Source organism: Anoplopoma fimbria, chromosome 17 (genome assembly GCF_027596085.1).
Source record: "Anoplopoma fimbria isolate UVic2021 breed Golden Eagle Sablefish chromosome 17, Afim_UVic_2022, whole genome shotgun sequence".
Taxonomy (NCBI): Eukaryota; Metazoa; Chordata; class Actinopteri; order Perciformes; family Anoplopomatidae; genus Anoplopoma; species Anoplopoma fimbria.
Window position 1 is genome coordinate 18,206,921 of NC_072465.1, and position 26,494 is coordinate 18,233,414.

General features: G+C 41.0%; 1 protein-coding gene across 3 annotated transcripts in view; it reads right to left on the bottom strand.

Annotated features, from left to right (window-relative positions):
- Positions 1-4,285: 4,285 nt before the first annotated feature.
- trim62.1 (tripartite motif containing 62, tandem duplicate 1) overlaps positions 4,286-26,494 on the bottom strand; it is a 31,429-nt gene continuing 9,220 nt past the window's right edge. For 2 of the 3 annotated variants that reach the window (XM_054617411.1, XM_054617412.1), the window contains exons 3-6: positions 15,131-15,226; positions 11,585-11,946; positions 10,649-10,764; positions 4,286-7,744 (exon numbers count right to left, since the gene is read on the bottom strand). In XM_054617411.1, the coding sequence (XP_054473386.1) occupies positions 7,194-7,744; positions 10,649-10,764; positions 11,585-11,946; positions 15,131-15,226 (1,125 nt within the window). In that variant the 3' untranslated portion in view covers positions 4,286-7,193. The remainder of the gene's footprint in view (positions 7,745-10,648; positions 10,765-11,584; positions 11,947-15,130; positions 15,227-26,494) is intronic. The other variant, XM_054617413.1, reaches the window with a different exon arrangement.

The following is a 26,494-nucleotide window of genomic DNA, read 5'->3' on the forward strand; positions in this document are numbered from 1 at the left end:
ACACCATTCTTAATTATATTATATTGTTCAATATAATATTCTAATCCCATAAACATAAAGTTACAGCCAGCTGCCTTTTAGCTTAATTTAGCATAGCATTAAAACTGCTAACAGGGGCAACATGAATTAAACAAGCCCACCAGCACATCTAGCTCACTGATAAACATGTTATTTATGTTATTTCTGTAAAATATTTGCTTCAATCCGTACAAAAGACCTTGTTTTTACATTGTGTGCAGTGACTTCCTCTCTGCTGGTTGCCTGGCAACCGCACTGTATGACAAGTCTTCAACAAGTTGCTGAACCTGTCGAGACATAATGTTAGTTCCCCTAAACCACAGGTGGTGTTTTTACTTCTGTTTTTTGAATGGAAGAAACAAACGAGATGTAACATGTTTAATAATGAGGGAGCTTCGGAGGTGGTTGTTGTGACCTTTGAGGCTGCGTGCTGTTTAAAGGACAGACAAGAATGGCCTCTCCTGACTCGGTGGACTGGGCCGATTTAAAGAACTGGATCCAGGCGACGAGTGGTCTCGGCTGTTCCTGTAAATAAAACACAGATAGATATAGTGTGTATGTGGATAATCTCAACGTGGCACGGCCTCCTTGTTCTCACATGTAGGACTCACCAAGCCTGCGAGCCGTCAGGTGTTGCAGCTTAAGGTGAGCAGGGACACAGATGTCAACACCAGAGGGCACTCTGGTACAACAACAACTCAGAGCGACTAACACCAAAGACCTTGAAGCCCCCTACATGTTTGATAGATGAGCTTTGGGAAGTAACATGAGAAGGATGAAGCGGATTCTGCAGACAAAAGACTGCACATTTAGGTTTACTGAGCCTCAGGGCAAAGTAAACGGACTGCACAACTCCTCTTTCAAAGTGCAGAGACCCGTGCAGGAAAATACTAAAACAGCAGCATGAGGTTAAATGAGAGGTTCACGTTCATTATGTCTGCGTGTCCATGCTATTTTAAGGACAGATGGAGATAGTGTTAAAGCCCAGATGTATCCAAAGGAAAATTATTGCTTCAGACAGAGGGTTAATGAGTGCAATGGTGCTCAGTGTCTGAGGATATATTTTGCAATGTTATAATTATATGAATGTCATGAGAAACATCAACTATGTTATTAGGCAAGTAGAGTGGAGGTCATTTTCTTCCTTATAGTGGTTCATTTTATTGCTTTAGAAAAAAATCCACGGGTAATTTAACTGCTCCCAGAAAGATGAATAAAATTGCAAAGCACATATAGATATCCCTTATATTCATTTAAAATATTCACAAGAACAAAAGCTATAACTTACAACAGACTGCTAAAATAACTTAAATATGTGGTATTCCTGTAGATATTCCAATGTTTGAACATGTTTTTGTATATAAAATGAGGAAAAATAACCAGAGAAGTGCAATTCTATAACTCCACCATGATGAATAGACCTACTGTAATACATCCTCCAGGGCACTAAACAGTGTAGGGCTGCAACTTAAGTATGTCTTTTATCTTAGTTAATGTTCAGATTGAACAGATTGATTAAGAATGTCAGACTATCCAACCAACACTCCAAAACCTAAATATACCTTATTTTTAATAATGTAAAAGAGAGAGAAAACGAGATATTTGACAAGCTGGAACCAGGAATTGTTTGGTATTTTTGCTTGCTAAATTACTTAAATGATATATCAATTACAACAACAGTTGGTGATAAACTTTTGTTGTTTTTATTGTTGTTGTTTAATCTTTAAGCCTTAAGCATTATTCAACCTGATACATAGTCCTAAAACATGTATAATAATATGGATGATGTATCTGGTGGTTTGTGCCACTAGCGTTATAACTATAGTTCTTGTTCTTTAACTGTGAGTGATAGCAAAAGTGAGCCTTCATTTCTGCTTTTTCCATCGCTTACAAGATTAAAAACCTTACACTCGCGCCTCAGGAGGGCCACATCAGACTGAAATCAGATAAAGGTCTCTCAAAGGAGAGCTCAGTGACTTTCTAATGGACACTTTCCCCTCAGGTAAAAATGTCTATTACAGAATGGACACCTTCTCCTCGGTCTCAATCACAGGAGTGAGAGGAGAAAAGTACCCGGAATCAAAGCTGTGGATATGAAGCCACTTGTCCTGAGGGTCTGCTGTGAATAAAAGGCACTCTGCTTCAAACTGCACGGTTTGTTGTGGAACAGCTGTAATCATGATGCAACACGACTCAACTTCAGAGTTTGAATCAACAAAGCGGAAGGCTACAAAGTTGCACAAAAAAAACAATACTTTCTCGGTTTCTGACGCAATGTATGACTCAGTTCTTAGTTTTCTATCAGGATTTCAGATTGAATGATAATTTATGCCCACCAGTTTAACAACCAGTCATTCAAATGCGTCACAGATGGCAAATGAAGAGGACCTATTGAAAGCGGCAGCTCACCCGCAGTGAGGGAACACTGAACCCATGCAGACATCTTGTTATTCATCATGTCACATGCCTGGCCCTCAGCCTATGCCAAAATGGGGAAGGGTAATAAAAAGAGAGCACAGCCTCCCACCTCCCAGCTGGATGGCATAGCAGGACTGAGAGTTTGGCACATCTCAACTAAAATTCCTGGCATGAAACTCTTTTTCCTCTGGAACAGGTATTGACAAGCAGAGCCTTCCTACATTTCAAAGAGAACTTGTCTGCCTCCCAGATATGTTTCATTTTGAGAGTTTCAATTTCACCTATGTTGATTTTCTTGCTCTCAAATTAACGTGATGGATCATGTTCACTTTCTGGCTAAAGGTAACAACACTATTCCAGTGTCAGTATTAAAGCAAATAGTATGTCCTCTACAGCCCTGGTTCTCTACCTTTTTAGCTTATGCTCTTTAAAATGAAGCATGTCAAACTTTTCAAAGACAACATTTTTAGGAAGCTTTGAGCACTTGAAGTAAAGATTTATTTGTATCTTATTTCGATAATTGCTTTGAACGTTTGTTCATCTATGGGAATCAGAGAAGTCCCACTGACTTTATTGATCCCCTGCCTTTTGATCTAGTGCTTACCAGTAGGTCAAAGTTTTAATTTGTTCAATACAGATAGATTGTATAACAGCAGTATCCACGGCAACAGTAAATACACATAAATATACATAACAACAATAGAGATATAGATCTATAGAATACACAATATAAAGAATTGATTAGAATACAATGTAAATATATCAAACAATTACAATCTGAAATATAAACATAGGATCAAATACTATTTACATTAGAAATAAGTTTGCAAATAGGTGGCAGTTTTTTCTTTGGAATCAAATTAAATGGGGTAGCGGGAAGTATAATGATGTACAAATCACCATGTGCAGGTTATTGAAGGAGTAAAACAGAGAAACTATAAACCTGAGAGTTCTCTGTTAGACAGCGGAGGTGTTGTAGATGGTTAATGCCTCGGGAAGGAAAGATTGTATGAATAAGTCTGTTAGAGAGCTCTGCTGACCGTCCAGTAGGTGGTTGAGAGGGTGGACAGGATTATCCATGATGGGTAACAGTTTGTTCAGTGTCTTCCTCTCCATCACAACTTCAAAGGTGTCTGGTCTGCACCCAATTACTGAGCCAGCCTACAGAATCAGTTTATTAAGTCTGTTGGTGTCACCGGCTCCAATGCTGCGACCGTAGCAAAGTAAAGTGCACTGGTCACCACAGACTTATAGAATATTTCTAACATCTTGCTGCAGAAGTGGGGTAATTTGTTGGTTTATGACCAAATATACCAAATAATACCAAATGCTAATGACGTTCCCATTGTGTTTAGAGCTAATTAGGTGATGTTAGCATGCTAATGTGCTATGACATGGTTAACATTACACCCGCTAAACATCTGCATGTTTTCATTGTGACCTTTTTAGCATGCTTACGTCAGCATTTAGCTCAAAGCATCACTGTGCCTAAGCAAAACCTCACAGAGCTGCTCTAGTGCAGGCCTTTTATCTAAAAATATGGGTCAACCTCGCACCAAATTGGTCTGGTCCAATACTGGAGAGGGGAAATACCTTTCAAATATGACATAATCATCGTTACTAGGGCGGATGGCCATTTTGATGCTGGCCATGACATGACCTTATCCATATTTATTATATTTATATGTTTATATTATTTATTATTAAGTACAATTCAGTGTGTGACCTATCAGTTATTCATTCAGTCATGGCTACTGCAGACTGTTCTGATTTGGTATAAAAATCTGCGTTGATGCTGTACAGGATACAGATAAAGAGACACACTGATTTTTGCAGTAATTTATTGTACATTAAAACATTACCCACAAACCTCAGCTGCAGCTAAAGCACACTAAAGTGTATTCACACAATGATGGGTGCACAGCGGCCATCATCAAAAGACACAATCATCATTATAATCATTAAAAGTGTCATAGTTATCATCATCATCATAAATTGTTTTGACAATTCACGTCATCAACACCACCACCAGTAACCCAACACCACCTCACAATAATCTCCTTCTTAATATTCAACAGAAAGTCTTTAATGAAGCAGAGTCCAATGACGTCTGCAACACAGCAAACTGGGGTCAAATGTAAGCATTTGTTTTGAAGCACCAGCTGGCTGGGACTTACTTCTCAAGGGCAACAAAGTCTCAATCAGAGAGAAGTAAAATGACTTAATCTGTCCTGATTGTCTAAAACCATCTGGTAATTATTATAATCACACATAATTACATAAATCCTGTCTCACAAAACTAAAGATTTACAGAATGATCTGGATGAATCTGATGAGTAATTCAGAGGAAAGAAGACCTGTAGATCTGCTTCTTGAAAACAGGCTCCTGCACATTTGTGCGAGTTAAAACAAATACCAAGAATATTTTGCAGATGCTTCACATTTGACCCTAGTTTGCTTCATACTGCACATATCGGAATCACATCCTATAAAAACAAGGGCACTGCCCCAATTTTCTTTTACATGGACAACACAGACAACACACACACAAATGCAAAGATGTACAGCGGAAAAAGGAAGAGTGAGGTGATTTTATTTTTGTTGGGTCTTTTTGACGGATTTACCAAAGTTCTACCTGATTCCAAAGTATTTTGTAATAATCACTTTTGGCTGGTGCTCGGGGGGCCAGATGGGCTTTAGCAGGCACAACCAAAGCTGGATTTAAAAATTACAGCTGAACCTGGCCGCACAAACATACCCGTGCACATGTCCACCCACCCACAGACACATTTCTCAATATGCTGGACTTGGCTGAGCGAGCAGAGCCTCCTAGAGCAGATTCTGCAGCACTTGTGTACAAATAATGATGAACAAGAGCACTTGAGGCACCTGGGGCGAAGTAATAAACATGGTTGAGCCTCAGGGGGAAATATCATGGATTCAGACAGCAGCAGCCTTGGGAATGCCAGACGCACAGGAATAGCATGTTTAGCGCCAGAGTCAATCCGTCCATCAACATGTTCCGTGATAATTGCCATTTCCCAAAACATACAGCTTGATTTCATTTATTGTTATATGATTTAAAATAAGAGAGATCAGTTGGTGTCTGTAGAATTTTTGTAATAATTCATCTTTAACCTTTTAGATTCTCAGATCTCAGGAGTTAAGCTTTTACAACAACAGGGCTTTTCACACTGCACTTGGCCCTGGGCTGAGGGAGCTTTCACACCGGCACATTCCAAAGAGGGCTGACGCCGACTTTAGCCTAGGGCTCGCATGTGCTGCTTCGGAGCCGGGTCAGACTAGAGTTTGTGTGGTTATCTTCTGGAAATCGACTTAACACAGGGCTAAAAGTTGCCAGTGTGAAACCGGGCTAAAGTAAATGTGATTTGCGTCATGTTTTGCTGTCTAATTGGAGTAGTCACGCGTCATTCTAGAATATAAAGCCAAGTCACATGTTCCAACTGACATTTAACCCAGGGTTAGCATAACAGCATTATGGATCATATAGTCCTGGGCTAAGTTAACGCTGGGTTTACAATGTGCGTGTGAAAAGCAGCAAAGTTATCCCAGGGTCAACTCTTAGCCCAGGGCTAAGGATAGTACAGCAGTGTGAAAAGGTCATAGAGGTCTCCACCTCATGGGGCTCTCTGTCTACTCAGACTACATGATTTAACATTCTTTTGTTTTTAAGAAAAACTAATCAAACATCATGACTGAAAGACAGACATGTTCTTAAAATCAACATTGAAGTGGACAGAAAAACCAAACAGGTATAGTGTATGCTGATGGCTAGCATACTTTGAGGTTATGATGTGGAAACTTAAACATGAGCCAGCATGATGAGAGACTTATATCTTTTAACCCTTGATACTTTATATACAAACATGCAAATCCTCCATCAGTAGCAGCATATTTCTGGACAATCTCCAATTCTAAAACAGACTTTTCTACCACACATGGGTAGGGCCGGGCGGTGGATAAGGATGGGTAGCCTATGAACTACTTTTTGATTCATTTCATTGCTTTTGTTCTAGGAGACGTGGATAATCGCTGCTGCACTTAGAACAAGAGCTTTTCCTGCCATGATAATGAATGAACAGTGGACATGTGGACGTGACCTGCAGGAAGAAAACAAGGTCATGGTCTCAGACAGGAGTAAAAAGTGCCAACAGGCCTGGAGTTCAAGGTCTACTGCTGGACAAACAAAAGCCGAGTGCTGTCAAACACATTCCACACACAAAGCTAAGCCAACTGTACAGCACAGAGAAGAAGAGTGACCGGTCTTCAGTGTCCTCTTGCCTGGAAAGAGAAGAAAACGCCAAGACGGACAAGCCTGGAGCTTGATGGGAAGAGCGGTGCCCCCTGGCAGTGTGCAAGGTGGGCCTGGGGCTTTAAGAGGGGGGGGGATCTCTTTTTCTCATTTTTTAAACATCTGCCGCAGACCCCAGAGGAGCCCAGGGGTACCTCTGTCTCCACTTAGTGTCATCTTTTCAATTAAAGATGTGGAATGAGGCTCAACTGCAGGCCATTATCGCACGGTCGTTTCAAGTCACACAAAAATAACAGCGTACGTTTTAAGAGCAACATCAAGCACAATTCTTAACTGCACTGAAATAATTAAACATTTCACACACCCTATTAAACATTTTTTTTTTTTTTTTTAAACTGATTTCTTGCACATCTTTTGAAACCTACAGAAGTCCTGTGAGTTATCCGTCGGGACAATCTTGACCATAGATGTGTGATGCATCCTCTTAAAGGCGCACAGTGTTGATTCGCAGCGGCTGCACGTTCTTGCCGTTGGCGTGGCTCTGGCCCGGGCTGAAGTAGGGGAAGACCTTGGCGGGGAATTTCTCCCGGTAAGTATAGAGCCAGGACATGTCGTCTGCATTGTAGAAGATGAGCAGGCCTTTGTGGTAGTCCAGGTACACCCCCACCTTCTCCAGCTTACTCTTTACATTGAGGCGGGTCCACGGCTCGGTGCAGGCGCTATACTGGTTCCCGTCGTGCATAACGATGCAGTAGAAGCCGCGGCTGGGCTGGATCTGGATGCTGCCCTTGCGGCTGACTGTCTCGTGGGCCACACCGATCATCCACTGGGTCTTCTCCGACACCATCACCTCCCAGTAATGAACGCCCGACACGAAGCCTTCGGCGCCCAGAACGGACACCTCCACGTCAAAGCGACGCGGGGAGTCCTGCAGGGGTTGTGGATGGAGGTTCCCGTAGGCCACTATGGTGCAGTCGTCTGAGAGGATCAGTCTTTGATGGGCTGTGATGGGGTCGAGGGTCAACGCTGCTGGCACTGAGGACGAGACAGTTTCAGCACAAAGAGTCAGCATTTATCTTAGACTGAGCACCTTGGAGAGAAAACAGTCATTCTAGATAAAGCACAAATTTATCTATGTTGTTTGGTCAAACAGAAAAGCGAGGAGGACTGCAGTGTTATTCTCATTTTTTCTTTATCGCTGCAGATGCCGTGTGAGAACAGTTTTATGCTGAGGCAGTAAGTAAATACATCCTGCTCAGGCACTTTACAGGACAGGTGGGGTCAAGGTTATGAACTGATCTCTGAAATGCTCCCATAGAAAAAAAATCTTCACAGACAGCAGATTAAAAACACTGTCTGGTTGGAAAACAGATAGTGAAAATACTTTGACCAGGAGGTCACTGGAAATGGTTTTGGATTTATTTTCTTATGTAACATGGACTACGGTGGGAAATAAAATCAATGCATCGATGAAAAAACAAGTCTAGCTTTCTTCCTGTCTCCTCTCACCCATGGATCCAACCTGTAAACTATTTTAGCACAGTAATCGTTGCTGTCAGTCAGCTGCCTGTCCTTTCAGCTCCTCAGGATCTGTAGTTCTTAAGTTTAACATTTAATGTAAAATCCCCCTAACTCAGTGGAGGCCAATTAAATGTAATTTGTGGCGCTCGAAGCATTGAGAAATCGCATTTTTTAAAGATTTTTTTTATTTTACTTCCATTTTGCTTTTATCTGATAGTGTTGACTACAGAGGCTGAGAGGAAAGATTGGTAGAGAGCAGAGGGAGTAATACGCTGCAACAACAAAAGGTCCCCAGCCAGAAGTTAACCGTTCAGGATATTAGAAAATGCACCTTGCTGTGTTCACACTACAAGCGACAGAGCTGGTGACAAAATGGACGAGCGTGGCCAGCTGCCTCCTCGATAAGTCTCTGTTGATGTGTCGCTCACGTAGTTATGTCAACAACTGCACTGGGAAGATGGAACGGAACAGGGGGAACAAAAACCTACGATTGGTTGATGCGTCAGTTTGTTGCTTTATGTCGCCTGTTGCTGTTTTGCTCTTACAGTGAATGCAGCAGTAGACCTGTTCCCACCACAGGACACTATTAACTACTACATTAAAAAAAAATGTACCGGTTATTTTGAATGGTTAGCCTCACTGTGGACAGTTTCTCGGTTGAGGTAGAGGAGGTGATCAAAGCAAAAAGATCAAGGTAAAAGATGACTTGTTATTGTAAAAAGCCACCGTTGGCTCTTCAACTTTTATTTCAAGAATATGAGCAACATTTTTTTATAATCTGTTTTACCTTCATGCATAAACTAGAGTCTTCCAACTCAAGTGCTCTCCAGAGGCTGATTGTGTAGCTCAATTTGAGCAATATCAGACCACAGGACAAGTGCAAATAATACAGTGAAGCAGTAATTACAGTGAGGGGGGGGCTGCTCCAGGCTCCACAGGCTCCAGGCCCGTAGGAGGCTGTTTCTCAGTGCTGTTATGTGATTTTAGGGAGGGAGAATTGGCACCCTAGTTTGCTTATTAGGGAACCATATCAGGCTGAACAATAACGCCTTGTTCTCTTTGCTCTCAGGGCAGAGTGGCAAAGGCTTTTTTTTTTTCCAGTTCCTCTATAGTTACATCAGGATAAATGGAGGTGAAACGTTTGGCGCCCGTCCAGCGGACAGGACAATGCCTTTTCTAGTCAATGACATCCCCAGTGTTTGTTACAATCAAGTCATTAATATTTCAGAACCTGAGTGCCTCTTTGTGTCATACAGAGAGACCTGCAAGCGTACACACATCAGCGGAGGAACGATTTTTCCTGCTGAACATGAGAAGGGTGAAAAAAAAAAATTCTCGCTAACCCATCAGTGACAGCGAGGGATGACGGGAGGAATGTCTCTATTTCGTCTCAGGCAACCGCTGGTGATGGATCGTAACCAATTGTTCCATTTGGCAGCCAGTCAAGGGAGGCCCAAAAAATGCCTAGCCCCCCCTTCCCTCGGCCCAGTAGCGGGCTGAAATGGGAGAATTGATTGAGGGTGTAAAAAATACCTCAGCACATTATTCTAAATAATCTCCTGTGAGTGAGTGATGGCTGTAGGGCAGAGGGGGTATAGAGCCCCTCTAGGCACTGACGAACAGAGAAGAGCATGGCCGCCCTCCAGGTCCGACCACCATTTCTCATCAAAGGAAGAAAAAAAAGAAGAAAAAGACAAAGCATCCCAGCAATCCTGATTCAGGGCAGGATCAGTTCCTGCACTGTGTTTCTGAGTCGCACATGCAGCCACTGAAGTACAATTATATAATCAACCAAGTCTTTGAAGAAACATCTACACATTTCGGAAAACTTGGTTATTATCTCTCTTGCCGACAGTGAGTTGAAAAGACCACTCTCCCATCTGTCTGTAATATTAAATAGAGGTCTACAGCCGACTAGAAGATGGTTATCTTAGCTTAGCATAAAGAATGAAAACAGCTTGCAAGGCTCCGTTGAAATGTAACAAAATCCTGCTACAGCATCTCTAAAGCTTGCTAAAGAAACAGCAATTTGTGGTTTTAAATTGGCACCTGGCCTAGAAATACATCAGCTCATAACTGTGAGTAAAACCACACAGAATAAACAAAGGAGATATAAAGTGTGAGCTTGAGAGGTGCTGGATTTTGTTTCATTTGAACAAGGTCAGACTAGCTAGCTGTTTTCCCGTTTCCAGCATTTAAGATAAGCTAAGCTGATTGACTGCAGCTCTATATTTAACACATGAGAGTGGTATCGATCTTCTCTTTTAACTCTCGGCAAAAAAACAAAGGGAGATAAGTATATTTTGTTGAACAGTTCCTTCAACACCTGCAGTTCTTAACTCTTAATTACACACTGAATATTTATCAACCAGCATGTTTGCGTAACATAAATCTCATGTTCCAGTCATGTTCACATACCTGGTGAGATATCCTGGAAGAGAGACTTCCATATAGTGTACTGTAAGGGTCCCATGTACTTGGATGTCGGGAAGTCTTCATACGTCAGATTGGTCTCATGTATCTTTCCTTTAATCCTGGTACAGATATATAAAAAAAACAAAAAAAAAAAAAAAACAGATCAATAATAGTCTAAATCCAATTTGCTGCTTTTTTCTTAATAACACAACCCAACGTCGCTGCTTCAAGTAATTATTCTGGTTTGTGATTTTGAAATGTGCCATTATTGAAATTGAACAGCAGACAAACTGCTTTATGAATCTCAAGGAACAGAGATAAATGTATCAGTGAGAGGGGGGGGTTCAGCTATAACACCATAACAATGTCATTCAATATGAACCTCCACATGAATAACTCACTCACTCTATATATTTGTGCATTAGGTTATTCATGGTGTATTGTCAAACAACAGGGAATGAAAATAAATGAATATAATGTTTCTGTGTGTACAATTCAGTTTTTGAATCATAGAGTGAATCGTACATTGTTATACCTGCTTGTCCATCATATTTACAATCTCTTCTCACACATATCATCCACCTCCAGTTTAGATGAAATACTACCAAAAACATGTTATGTTATGTCACTCTTGCTAGCTCTATATTCAACATCATTAATCTGCCCTAAGATATTAAACTGTTCAATTAAAATCGTCCTCAAGTACCCCTCCCAGATTAAACACTACAGCTGGTTCATTTCAGGCCTAATGCACCATCTGTTCAGGGATAATCTGATGCTGTTGCTCAAATCTGTGCTTTCTCCAAAATGTAAGCAACTGTACATTTCATACTAGCAGAGCACACATGTTGAGAGATAAAATAACTAGAACAACTATAACAGCAGATATTTTACTGTTTGCTCAAGTGTTGATGCAAGACTTCAAGAGTTGATAAAAACCTGATCCTTCTTGAAGCAAATGTGTTTACAACCACATTCTGTTTCTTATCGGACTGCAGTGATGACACTGGGACTGCTTTAGCAAACTCAGAGCAGGTGAAGCACCTCTCAGATGTGACGGCTACTCCCTCCAGGAAGTCGTGCCTCCCCGTCTCGTTGAGGCGGTCCTGCAGGATCTGGATGCCCTCCTTGACGTCTCGCAGCTGCTGGCTGTAGCGCTGGATCTTGTGCTCGATGTCGGCCAGCTTGCGGGCCGTGTCCATCTCCAGCTCCTCCAGCATGCTCTTCTGACGCTCGCGCAGGAAGCGGTGAAGACGTTCGAATGCGTCGCCGATGGTTGCGCGCAGACTCTTGGCTGAGGACTGAAATAAAAAGTAATAGGTTGTTGACTTAAAAAGAAAAAAAGAAAACAGCAGGAATATTTATAGCTAGCTATTCATAGTGAGCTGGGTTTGTTGAGTGTTTGAGTCACAATAGCCTGACTCTTAATTAGACATGGGTCAGTAATTCAAGGGCTTACAAAGTGCTCTAAATTGTGTTAATATTACATTAACATTTATTCATTGATTCCATTTTTATAGATTTTAAGTGGCCCTTTGAGAACAGTGTGTATTAAACCTTCCACTGAGAGAATGAAGTAGTTTTTACACTATTTTAATAAGGAGAAACAAACAGGAGTGTAATGTAGCAGAAATAACCCCAAAAGACGACCAGGAAAGGGTCACAAAGGACATCCCGCCTGTGGAGACGGCTGATTACTTTCAGACAGAGAAGCTGAAGCTATTACAGACAGAACCGAGCAGTTTGCAGGCGACAGCAGACTGGGAGCTGAAAAAAACGGACTTGTTACTGAAGAGGGAAAATGGGAAGCTGGACATTAAAGAGAATAAATCATCACAGTGTCAGAGAGACAGAATAAGAGCCTTCCAATTAGAAGCATCTGAGGAAAGCAAAGACTGGACTTCATTCAGAGATTTAATTAAAAGTTTCCCAGTCCGTCCTAAACAGTCATTGCTTTACTGAAAAAAGTTATAATAGTGTTTGTAGAATAAAATGAAATCAGCGCATCAAAAAGCAGCTCAAAAACAAGAAATAAGAAAATAGCTTCAATTTTCTGTTGGGCATTACAACCACTCCTTTGATCTTTTCAGAATTTAGGAGCTGTAACCTGAGTTTTAATTAAACTTGCCGAAAAAATCCAATCAATCCTTCAAACAGCAGGTGTGATACTCCTGTTCTCTCACAGACCAGGGGAAGGTATTCTCACTCTGCCTGTGGGAAACCTCAGACGACTATTTCTATTCAAGCATGAGAGTTATGACATTAAGGTGGGCTGTATTGCAGCCCTCCTACCCAGTTAAGAGTTGAAAACCGATGGCGTGGAGAAGGAGGAGGAGGAGGAGGAGGAGGACTGCAGCAGCCCAGCTATCAGTCTCTTGGTGACGTGTCTGCTGCTTTGGCCCAGCAGGCTGTGAGGCACTGAGAGGCCGTCTGCAGCCCTTGGAGACAGGAGGCTGGCTACCTTACAGGGAAGCATGTGATTATCAAGTGAATCCCTGGTGGGCCTGTGAATAGGACACAATGTCTATCCTTCAGACGGCAACCCTCCAGAGCACACACACGAGCCACGGACACATTTTGGAGTGCGAGGCGGACACATTCAGTTAAAGTGACAGCCGGGCTGTTCAGTGTAAGAAACACAGACACAATCTCAGTGTAAGAAACTGATACGCAACTCAGTCATCAACACTGATTTTACACATCAAATATTGTTAAAAGGTCTTTAGGGGTACTACTGTATATGTTCAAATGTTTTATTAAGCCTTCTGTGGCTCAGACAGAGCTGAGAAAAATCTGGTAAATTGCCTCGAATGATGTCACGTGAGTCAGCGTTGGTCGGGGCTGAAGACTACAAGTTTAAAAATTAAAAAAATCTGGTGGCTTTGATTTAAAAGCAGGGAGGTTACCAGACCTCAGTACTTCCTCTCTGCTTAAGGCTCAACGCTTCAGTAGCAGCTACTATAACACACATTACATTACATTACAGTCATTTAGCAGACGCTTTTATCGAAAGCGACTTACAATCAGTAGTATATTACATATCATTCACCCATTCACACACTGATGACAGGGCTACCATGCAAGGTGCCACCATCAGACTCTAAATAACATTCATGCAACATCCAGTCCACACCGATGGCAAGCCTTCGGGAGCAACTTGGGGTTAAGTGTCTTGCCCAAGGACACATCAACTGCCGAAGCCGGGTATCGAACCACCGACCCTCTGATTGGAGAGCTACCTTGCTCTCCACTACGCCACAGCTGCCCTCTCTCATGAATCTTCAACTGAACTGTCAGCGGTAGAGATGCATTATGGGTAATCTAGATGCCAGGATCCAACAAAGATTTAGAATGTGTGGAATAAATATGACGATATCTCTGACTCTGCAACATTAATTTTATCTTCTTAAACCGTCCTTTTTGAGTTTGACGACATTATAGAAATACAAAGTTGATGAGGTACTCCTTTAACAACATTCAGGTAAAAACCTGAAAGAAGAAAAATGACCAATATTTAGCAAGATGAAGATATGCAGGAGGACATTTCCTTGTCAGCTACCTAAACGCATCAGAGATCAATGTTGTAACAGTGCGGCTCTCTTCCAGGCAGAGCACTCTGTGCAAATGGATGTAAATCTAATGAGATCAGCTCAATTCCAATGAGGAGTGGGGGCGGCTGAAAGGCTTACATCGAGCAGTCAGCGTGAGTCAATGGACGGGCTGAAATGCACAGGGACCGGCTCTCTGTGGCAGAAAGAAAGACGAGTGGCGCTGTGAGGTCCGACAGCAGGTACAAAAACCGGAGAAAGATGAATGTGCTCCGTAAATGAAAAATAACGCTGACGGCTGAGACATCATCTCTGAGAAAGAGACCTTTCCCTGGTCAATAATGTCACCACAGGAGAGACAATGTGTGGAGGGGTGAGGGACTGACATATTGACTGGATGCTCATGGTTCCCCGATTTAAAAATAAAAGGTGTCCAGATAAAAACAGCCGCTCAATACGGCCATTTTACATGTTGGATTAGTCCGAATTGGTTTGAAAGAACGGATTGATAATTAGTGACTGAAAGACTGCACAGGTTAAACAGCCCTGACTGTTTCATGCTCAATCTGACATTTTTTACAAGAGCTCATTGTACTAAGTGAGTATTACTGTGTCATTTGTTTAACATGCGAGCATAGATGTCTTGTTCGAAAATTTCCACACGGAAAAAATGCCAAATACCTCATCAAAGTTAAAGATCGGCTGCTTTTGTGTTTTATATCTTTGTAAACTGAATGTTTTTCACTGTTGCAGGATAAAGCATGACTTCCCCTTAGGAAATTGTGGTAGCCATTTTACACTATCTTCTGACATTTCTATTAACTAAATCGACGGTGAAGCTGATTTTAGTTGCAGCTGTATGCAGCTGATTGATTGCTGCTGGTGCAGCTCTATCAACGAGAATTGTTTGTTTCAAAAAGCAGAACTGTTTCGGTACCTTGGTCTCAGTAAGTTGTCTTTGCAGGAGCTGCAGGGCCTCAGTGTGTCCCTTCTCACTGTCCTGCAGGGTGGCCAGCTGCTCCTTCATCTCCCTCTGCAACACAACAAACAACAGGTCAGTGACGGATGACTGGAGCTCAACATAACGAAACAGAAGAATACATTCAATGTATTTAGAGGGTTTAATTAAATACTGTATGACATCACTTTTAAAAAATGCTACACTTCTTCTTTGCTAAAACAATGTCTCAAAACAGTCATTTGCATGAAAATGAATGCATACATTTGTAAAATAAACAGATATTTTTGCAATTCTATTCCTATTTATTTAAACTGTATTATTTGTGTAACAGCTCTCTTTGCTCGAGAATGAGGCAGCAAAGATTTGAGGCTCAGCTACCAAACAAGCAAGGCAGATGGAGAGCGAGATATGAAAGAGATGAAATGCAATCTCTGGAGATGTTGGGCTGTGTCGGAGAAAACTGGGTCTCATCTCTAGTCGGGCACACGCTGGCACAACCTGCACCACTCAGCCACCTTCAAGTCTCCCCAAGGCAGCAAAGAGGCTCTGCAGGAGCTGCCTGGGATGGCTGCTGTCACGAACGGTGCAGAGTTTTTTGTGCAGATCCCATGTGCCAACAACCGGCGCACTCAGATTTAGGTTTTAGGATAGAAGTGGTTCGGCAGATTTCCTCCGTTAGGTAGAGACTTGCTTTTACAAATGTGCAAGTACAAGGCTCACGGTGCAGCACTTTGTTATTCAGTACTCGGCTGAAATTTTCCTACTGAGTAAATAATGAGGAATGAAATGGTCGAGAGTTTAAAATTCATTGTCTCACTAAAACACTTCAATTTGTTGATGGGACACATGTCCGCTCCAAGAGAATGAGCAATTATCCCCAGGTATGTAGGGGAAGTACCAACTTGTATTACTACCTTGAACGTTAATATACAAAAAACATTTCTAATCATAGAACTATGATAAACTGGATCATGAACCTGACTCTTGTCAAACTGATGTGGAGCATGGTTATGAACTACGGCAGAGCATAATAAGGTGGCCGACTATAAAAACCTGAAAGTCCTTTTAGTGATAAGAAAAAGCATTCTGGTAAATATCTAGAGGGTTGGGATTTCTGCTCATTAATAAAAGTGGTAAGTTAAAAACACATTTTTATGTAAAAAAACAGCAAAAAAATGAACATCAGGGGAAGAATGCCAAAACGTTCAAATGACACCTTTATCAGTTTGTCAGTAAACATTTTTGGAAAATGGGCCAAGTACAAATTATTATTTACAACATAGCCACAAATTAAACAGAAAGTACGCATTGTACAAAAGCGAAATTCATTAAATAAAAATATATGTGTGGTGGCAGTAAAAATGGTGTCATTGTCTTTGCTCAAATTGAGGGGAAAATGGAAAATGGAAGCAAAAGAAACAACCAGGCACAAGCCTCATTTATTTCAAAACCCCCACCGTTAAGCCACCCCTGCTGCTGGTCTCTCTGCTCATGTAACCCGTGTGTCACACAGTGTCACCTCCCCTGAACACCAACTGCGGCAAAAAAACACCAAATGGAACTGTCAGCTTAGTGGGGCTAATAAAGCGACCAGCACTCGGCTACCGGGCTGAAATAAATGTCAGAATAGCTCTCCACAGGAAAGGAAAAATACATAAGAATGTAACCATCTATAAAGATAAAACAGGTTAAGGTAGAGAGAGAATACAAATGGTGATATATCAGAAAATTTGCGACCTCGATGATTAGCTGCAAAATGAACAACGGAGCAAATGTGGGCTGTTGAACATGAAGCATGTTTCCTCTCAAGGACAGGAACAGTGGAAAACAATGGTTGGTGCAGAGGGGGAGCGTGACTCTCCATGCTAATGACAGGAGTGCGGCAGGCTCAGCGGGCTCTCCGCCTCATCACTACATGCTTGTCTGCAGCAGGTCAAAGGCCGCTCCCACACACTGAGGTAGACCAACACTGACAGACTGGCAGAGAAAACATGCTCCTCCACTCTTCTGCTGCACATTGTCTGTCTGTCTGTCTGTCTGTCTGACTGACTGACTGGTCAGAGACGGGCAGCTCTAACTGTTGCTGCAACGCCAATAGATGGATGCATCAACATGAATACTAAAACCCAAAATAATAAACCTAAATTTAGATTCACATTGTCCGAGAGTTTTGAATCGTCTTCTGCATTACAGAGTGTAACAAACTGGGTACGCTCTGAAGAGAACTTGTCGCTAAAATTAAAAGCACTGTAGAATGTGTACTTAAACTGAATTCAAGCAGGCAAAGCTGCAATATAGAAACAGCAAAAATCCAACTTGGTGAATTCATCTTCATACAGTTTAAGGCCATAAACCTCGTCCATAACGTGCTGTTACATAATCCTCTTCAATCCTCCTGGAAGCAAACACCGCCCTTTGAGTATCCTACAGATGGGAGATTTTCTGTGGTGACATATAGCCGAAACTGAGAAAAAGCCACAGCTGTAGTGTCCATTACTACACATGAGCAAAGGAATGAGGATCTGAATTAGATGTGATATCGCTGGCATCTCAGGGAAAAGGCATTATTATGTGATGAAACAACAACAAAGACTCTGACAGGGTGTTTGTGTGTTTGCGTTGTGAGCGGAGGTGTTGCTATTGCGTCCATCACATCTGGCCAAAACAAGTGTGACGTGACATATCCCCAGGACATCAAGTTGTGGGAAATGGGGGTCACGGCTGGGGGATTTTAAATCTAAAATACATCGCATCCTGTCGTCATTACCTACTTCCTCCTCCTCTCCTGTCAGGTTAGCAGCTCTGGTAGATATTTTGGAGTAAATAAATGAATAAACAATAGACCATCAGCAAGATTCAAAATGTGCATGGGGCTTAAAAAATTCCTCAAACTTTCCTTACAGCTGCGAGCTTGATTATATTCAGCAGCTCGTTTAGGATTGAAAGAGCGTTATTGGCTTCAAACTGCTAGCCCCGGAGAAGATGGGAACAAAACAACATGCAGTGCCACAGTATGAATAATAAAAAGCCTACAGGATGGGAAACTTCCTCTTACACACAGACAGGACTCGCTTCCAGTGATTTTATTCACACGCACTGATGAAAGGGGAAAAAATAAATAAACAAATAACAAATTACACTTGCAACTCATCTCCTGACTGGAGGACATACAGAATGCAGAGCAAATATGCTACTTAGACTTATAATTAAAGTGGAATCTCTTTCATCTGTTTATCATCAGACATGGACTCAAACCCCAGCAGAGCCCACAATAAGTCAATGTACTGCAAGGACAGTTTGGCATAACCTTCATCGAGCTGAGGGTATAATTCTGTCAGGTAGCAGACGGGGTTAGTAAATAGGACGCCAGCCAATGACGGAGCAGAGAACACACTGCAGCCGTTAAGTGAGGCTGTGCGCTTAATGTGCCTGTTGTAATGTAACATGGACCGGGTATGAAATATGTCATTCATGCCCGATGCTTATGGTACACCGAGGAACAGAGTCGCAGAAGCAACGACATTCAACACCATCACTTTGGATATTACATGGAAGCAGCACACAAATGTTCACCCACGCACAAGAACTCTCCCGTTATTCTTCACATTAAGTATCTGTAGACAGAGCACAGTAAGGATGCTTTCACACCTAACCTGTTTGGTTCACTTCTATCAAATGATCTGGTTTGGTTTGTTGTGGTGTGAAATCATCACTCGAACTCAATTGGGTGGGGTCTCAGGGTCAGACTTTGGTACACAACAGGTTTTTGTGATGGTAGATGTTACTCTATCATGAATTCAAAGCCAGACTGCTGTTAAATCTGTCTGCTAATTGTTAAGTTGTAAGAAAAATGTTCTCCCCATTTGTAGGCGGGAAGCAGTGCATTGACTTAATTCTTGAAAGTGTTCATTCGTTATTGAAGGTTAAAGGTTCATTCATTGTTATTGTTCAATACTTTGTAAATCGAGTGACTGTAGCGACCACAAAGTAACTATCCGTCCATTAAAATATAATATGATACATAATGCCTCTTGCTTTTCCTAGTTATACCTTCCTACTTCTATATTATGATATGTAATCATACATACCTATATACATTAAGATATATAATCGTACCTACCCGTAACTATATACGTTATGATATATAATAGTATCTACCTATATCTGTATATGTTATGATATATAATCGTACCTACCTTAACTATATCAATACTATATATAATAATACCTACCTTATCTATGTACGTTATGATATATAATTGTACCTACCTATAACTATATATGTTATGTCATACAATAGTACCTACCTATATCTGTACATGTTATGATATATAATTGTACCTACATTTATCTATATTTGTTATATAATACGACTGTACCAACCTATTTCTATATAGGTTCTGATATACAATCGTACCAACCTATTTCTATATATGTTATGATATATATTGGTTTCCTACCTATATCTATCGATATACATTATGAGATATAATCTAAGGCCCATGTACTGATGATGAAGGATGACATTCCTGGCTGCAAGAAGAAAATAATAAATGAGTAAAACATCAAGAGGAAAGATGAAACATCAACACTCATGTCATTGTTAGATTCAGCAGAAAGTAAACATGGCACATGCAGGTAAAAAAGGGAAATAAACAAAACAGAAAACAATGGAGAGAGCCAAGATAAAATATCTGCCAGTGGACCAAAGAGAAGTGGAATTCTTCAAAGTGCTGTGTTTTCTAATTGGGATACAGAAGCTAGGAGTGAAATAAAAAATCACAAATAAAACCACCAGTGAACCATGCAGGCCATCTCCTCAGCAGGTTGTCCTGATGAAACATGGCGACAAGCTACTATCCTGTGTGTGGACCTGTCCTCGCAGTGAAAGCACCATTCCACAACACTCAATGACAAACCCAGTGCAGCCTGGAGCCACTGACACAGTGAATGAGCCAACAGCGGAGTTCGACAAGCAAACAGCAACTACTGATGTCACAACCACAGAAATACACTCTGTCATATGAGCTGAGGTCCAAGAATTTTTTCAATTTTTTCTTCTTCTGTCATCTCTGACGCACTGTTCTTACAAGGACTGCCGTTCAGCACAAAATCAAAATGCAGACCAATAACCTCTGGGAATAGAACACATTTTGTAAGCATGCAGTCTTTCAAAAATATTTCTTATACACGAGTCATCACTCTCGTAACAGAGTCTGATATATTTGAGGCGTGTGCTGTGATAAACTGTGGACCTATTCGAGACCAATCACAAAAATGTTTCACCTGTCCGTCTGGTGTGACGGCTGCTTGCCACCCTCCAGCCCCGGGAGGCAGCCATAACAAAAAAAATGCTGTCTTAATGCTGCAAACTCTGGTGTATTTGTACCCAGACATCAAGTTGAGCTCATGCTGCGGACTTCATGCCGCAGCCGTGTTTCCTCCATCATCAGCAGAGCCTGCAGCCTCTCCAGTGGGATGAGAGCATCCCCGCACCCTGAGCTCAGCCAGCGGAGCAGGCAGAGGCCAGCTGCACAGCACTGGATCAGAAAAGATCATTGTTCTTAGGACTGCAACTAACAATTATTTTCATTACTGCTTATATTTCCAACTCAGCAGTTTAGTGCTGAAAAGCCTGCAAGATGGTTTAATTCATTGACTTAAAATTAAATGCCAAACAGTTTGATCATTTATTGATTGCTTAAATTGAATGTCAAGCAAAAATACCAAACTGTCTCCAACTTCTCAAATGTAAGGATTTGCTGCTTTTTACTTTATGGCATGACTGTATATGGAATTTATTTGGTTTTTGGACTGTTGGTTGGACAAAACAAGAAATGTGAAGAGGAGACCTTGGGCTCTGGAAACTTTGTTATAAACATTTTGGATTACTATTTTCTAACATGCTCCTAAGTCCACCATTCATCTACCTCAGTAACTAAGGTAAAATAGTTTTTTCTGACTGGCAAAGAGTAAATTAAAAAAAACTAAGATATTAAGATTTCAATTATGAAACAAAGGGGAAAAGCAGCAAATTGTCATATAGAATTAACTGAAGCCAAGAAATGTTTTGCATTTGTGCTTGATAAATGATTTAAAGATTAATCAATACATTTCTTTTGATCAATTTTCATCATCCATTTTTATCCACCCTTAATTGTAGCGCAATTACTAATTTGTTAAATACCCATCAAGTAAATTTAGCTAACAACTTGTAAGGCCAAAGAATGTGAATTCATCATCTAGTTGTATTACCAAGCAGCCCTTTAAAAATATACTGCTACAATATCAGCAGAATATTTCACAGAGATATCTAAATAAGAGCTGGAGAAACAGGTCTGCTGTGACTGATCCTGGGTCAGATCACAAATAACCCCAACATTTACTACATCTATTTTACAGGAAACATTTGGTAACAGCAGTGGGGATTATTGGAGGCACTGATGCTGGCGGCTTCCTCCAGTCCTGTGAATATAGGACACGTCATGTAAATGATGAATGCTCGGAGGCTGCTGCTCCACTTCCTGGAGTGAGGAAGGGCACAGAGTATGCAAATGTTTTACCCCAAACATGAATAGCTAGGGAAAAAAACAACAACACTGCGTGTCTGTTTTAATATTGTTTATCTTTGAAATAAAAAAGATTTATGGTGGTGAATTGCTGACAAAGGTCTACAGAGTCCACACACTGAACTAAAGAGAGAAGTGAGAACAGAGTGTGTGTGTTATTATCGCCAGGGAAGAAAGGTAGCTGGATGTCTGACGATTTTAAGAAAGACAGACAGGTCTCAGAGCCGTCAGCGTTAAGTTAGATAATCTACACAGTGCAGGACAAGCCATTTAAGAGGAACAAGGGGTTTGCTGTTGGCACTAGAGTGGAAATCTGAGATAAGAGCGAGCCTGTTTGCAAAGAGTCACCAGCTTGACAGAAGCCACTCAGTGCTTCACCATTTGTTGCAGCAGAACGAGCTCATAGCTTTTTAAATACTAGTCTGAGGTAAATACACAATTTATGCAGCAGAAGTTGGAAATGTATTTGACAGACAGACGGTTTAAATGCTTACGGGCCTACTATGTAATTTCAGAATACTCTCACCACAGCAACCAGTTTCAACCCATCTCTGAAAAGCTATTATTCAACCCCCGTCAAGTGCAAGGTGCTAATCTCGGAGAGGGCTATACATCATCTAAACTGGCAACCGGTGAAAAAAATGTCACATTCCAAAAATGTACTTTCCTTGGGCCTATGGGATTAAAAACAATCCAAAACAAACCAAAAGTGTATTACATCAATCAATAACATCTATAGTGATCATGGGATCATTAGGAAAACTGGTTTAAGAAGTGACTTTATTTGGAAGCTCCACTGGCTGAGGAGAAACCAGACCTTTTCAGATTTTTATATTTTTGTATGTAGAGAGCCAAAGTGAAACCAGAACTTCCTGGTTCTGTTCAAAAAGTCCAAGTGGTATTGTGTGTTTGTCTCCATATGTTTCTTAAGGGAGGGTCAGGATCCTCCTCGAAGGAACAGCATTTCATATATGACCTACACCGTCACAAGTCAGGGCTCGACAGAAGAGTTGAGGGTCTGAGGTGAGTTCAGACATGTCTGTAGCACCAGCCGGACAGAGAGAAGTTCTCAAACAGGATTGGGGACATTGAAAGACTGCATGTTCTCCCTGTGCCTGCATTTTTTACGACAAAGCCAAAAGACCTGCAGGTTAAGTTAACTGTGTGTCCTTTTGTCAGCTCTGTTTTTGAATAGTGCACAGGTAAAGTTCATGGGAGCTGTAGTTACTTTTTTTACACAAAGCAACTGTTGTTTAACTTGTCTTAATTTGTCTTAGAATATGGAAAGTAAAAGATTTTTATATTTGTAAAGCTTTTCAATTTCTGTCCATATTAATATTTTGGTTGTGGCTTCAAATACAACTTCCACTCCTTTCAGCATTCAAACAATGTCAACAGTTCACACCAAGCAAACATTTTCTTCAGTTTAGCTTTTTCTAGTTTTATTTTGAAGGGTCATCCGCCAGATTGCTAGAATAAGCTGCTATAATTGGAAGCTCCACCTTGCTATGCAGAAACCAAACTCGCATGCAGGCATAACAACACAGCTATGAAGACCTGCATTTCCTGCTTACACCAACATCTCTATCCTGCTGCACTCTGACTTCACTCTGAGGACACACTGGGTAAACACACCCTGAAAATGACCCTTGGATATGTTTTGACTGCCTGCAGAATGTTTCCACAACAAAATACAAGCCTGAGTCATCTTTTCCAAAAAGCCTTTTCAGGATTAGACAAACCTCTCATAATCAGTCATAGTCAACATGTTGTTAATATAAAACCTTTAGCATGAGCCTCGCGCACCAATCACCGCGTGAAAAAAACATGATGTGGTTGCATGCCAGTCAGCACCACACGGCCGGGATCACAAACAGATTTTTTTCCCCCTCTACATCATTTTAGCTGCTTGGGCGCAGCTGGAAGCCATTCGGCTACAGCTCCTGTGTTTGCACTATGCAGTCGTGTTTGTTACAGCGCGCCAGCAGCTCTGACCAAATAAAGTGTGCTTCTGCTTCTCTTCCACGCAGTCCCCTGACATCAAATAAATATTTGGGATGTATGCCTCTTTTGTCAAGTCACACTGTAGAATAACAGACTGTTTCTGCAGAAGCTGGCAGTTGAGTTCCATGAATGTTAAGTATAGCCTTCAGTCAGGTCTGCATGTTATTAAATCCTCTGATGATTTCCATTAATCTACATATTAAAGCTGGGATCATCATATAAAAAAAACATTAAATTAAGGCTCAGCCAAAAAAAAAAAAAGTCGTCAAGAACACACTCTCTGTTTTGCTCCAAATGATAGTCAAACAAAGGCCATATAAACAGCAAAGTATTGTGTGGTCTGCAAACAAAAAACAGAAAATAAAGAATACAGAGTACATTATTAATCAATACAACTACACTATAGAGAGACAAGTTAATTCACCTTTTTAAGGCTAGTTTCTGTTTCACTTGCTTCAGCCAAACAATTACATTTTCTACTGTGGATTGTTTTCACTTGGCTCCCAGCTGAATGTGCTGTGTATCTACTACTGTGCGGAACAGAAATGGGCATGGGAGCTGTAGTTGTTGAAGGCTTAGTCATTTAATCTTTGTTAGCATAGCAATAAATACCAATTCAGCTTAAAACATGGATTTTGTTTTGCTTTTCAGAAAGACAGATATTCTCTACAAGATAGTGGAACAGAGGCTAACTGGAGAGTAGAGCAGGACTTCCGACCTCCATACAGCCTCTTGAGAAAATGCTTATCTTGAACCACATTTCATGGCTGGTTTTAAAACAACAATGTGAAATCAATGTTCGTTCACTCTGGAGTTTTAGGGTATTTTTTGTGAGGATCTCTGGCCACACATTAAACAATAAAAGAAAGGAAAGCAGATAAATCTTTTCTGTATCGTCCCGTTTTGGCCAGCAAACCCAAAAGCTGTGCTCGCATGTCGCCTGGTGAGGAGTGGAACAGACACAGCCAAGTTACTAACCTCAATGAACAATATATTTTTCATGCAGACAAATTCAGAATTCAGTTGTTTTCATTTAAATATTTTTCTGTTCCTGTTAACAGTCATTTCATTGCAGGTCATGAATGCTACTTGTTAATCAGGCAAGATGTAATTCCTTTGTTGCCATGTTGAAATTTGGTGCGAATCAATAAGATCATGAGGTCGCCTCATGACATCACCTGTACCATGTGAATGACATTCAAACTGAAATAGGGTTAGAGGCGGCAGACATCTTCTTAACATTATCTCCCTAACTCTAGTTCCACAAAGTCCCCATTCAGGATCACATCATTTCAAAAGCTCAGTTTTCTTTTACACATTAAAATGTTTTCAGATTTAATCACTCTGGATACAGTTTTCAAAAAGCTACATTTTTCAGGTGTCAAAAACATCAACTTAGCCAACGAAAAGCCAAAATGAGGGGGAAAAAAAAAAGTCTTCTGAGAGACGAGTCAATCAAGCAATCATACCAAACAGCTCTGCCTTGTATTTCAAGTAAAATTAGTAATATTATATGACAATAAAACTCACACAAGCACACAAACGCTAGATTTGATTTGTGCCAGTTTTTGTTGCCATCGTTCTCTTTCCTTCCTCTCATCTTAATACCACTTTCCAGACTTTATGTTTTTAGTCTCTCCATATTTAAGAGTTTTCTCTGTCACCTCAATATATGAGAGTGCTGATAAGACAGATGTTCTAACTTTTCCTGTTTTAAGATGTAACACTTTATACAGCCCTGTAAACTTTCTGACACTTTTTGATGCTTGACGAATGCTCACTTGTTTTACAGCTGCAGTTATTCTTCGTCACTGTGGATAAGAGCTTCTGCTAAACGCTTAAACTGTGAACAGCTGCTGGAGCAGGAAACCTCTGTTAATGTGCAGACTGTGGAGCGATGATGAGTGGAGGAACCGGGGCGAGGACACACAACACAGCTGGCTGCTCCCCACTGATTAGCCTGACCCTGGATGCACACTAAATGCATTATGGGAAATAAACAAGCTCTAACATTACCTGGCCAGAGAAACTTGAATTGGCTATACATCACACTAACAGGCAATGTAGGAGTTATGGTGTTTAAAAACAGCTAATGGGGATATCAATCATTATGCAGGCCAAACCAGGGCAGGCATGCAAAACCTTTATTCACTTTCACCGTGTGTTTTCCCCTTCCATACATTATGACCAAAACTGAATCTTAAACAAGGTTTTTTCCCTTGTATATATTTTGTAAAGAAATGTTGGTTAATTTGACACCATTTCTCTAATCCCAAAGATAAAACTAGCCTGAGACTGAGCTCTTCTCCACCTATCAATCATGTCCTGTCCCTCTCATTTAGAAGAAAAAAAAAGAGGTATTTAACAGGTAAACATCTTCAGTCTCCTTCTCTCTCCCCTCCTCCAGAGACTTGTTATCTCAGTGAGCAGGTCAGACCTGCGTCCGGCTGATTAGAAGCTGTAAAGGAGGACTCCTATCAGCAGCAGGTCTAATTAAATCATCTGCAACAAATCACGGACGCAGGGAATTACAGGAGATTACAGCTCCGGTCCGGCCCTGCCCGAACCCCAGAGAACAATAGCTGTAATCTGTCTTAATTCCCCAGCTAATCAAGCAACGCGGGGCTCATAGTCTCATGGCTGCAACGCCTGGGTGCAGCAGTTCACATCCACCCAAATATCAAACTGACACATACACAAATCTATAAAGCAGAGAAGCCTAAATAAAGTGACCACTCGTGGATTTTTAACATTTACTAAGATCTTA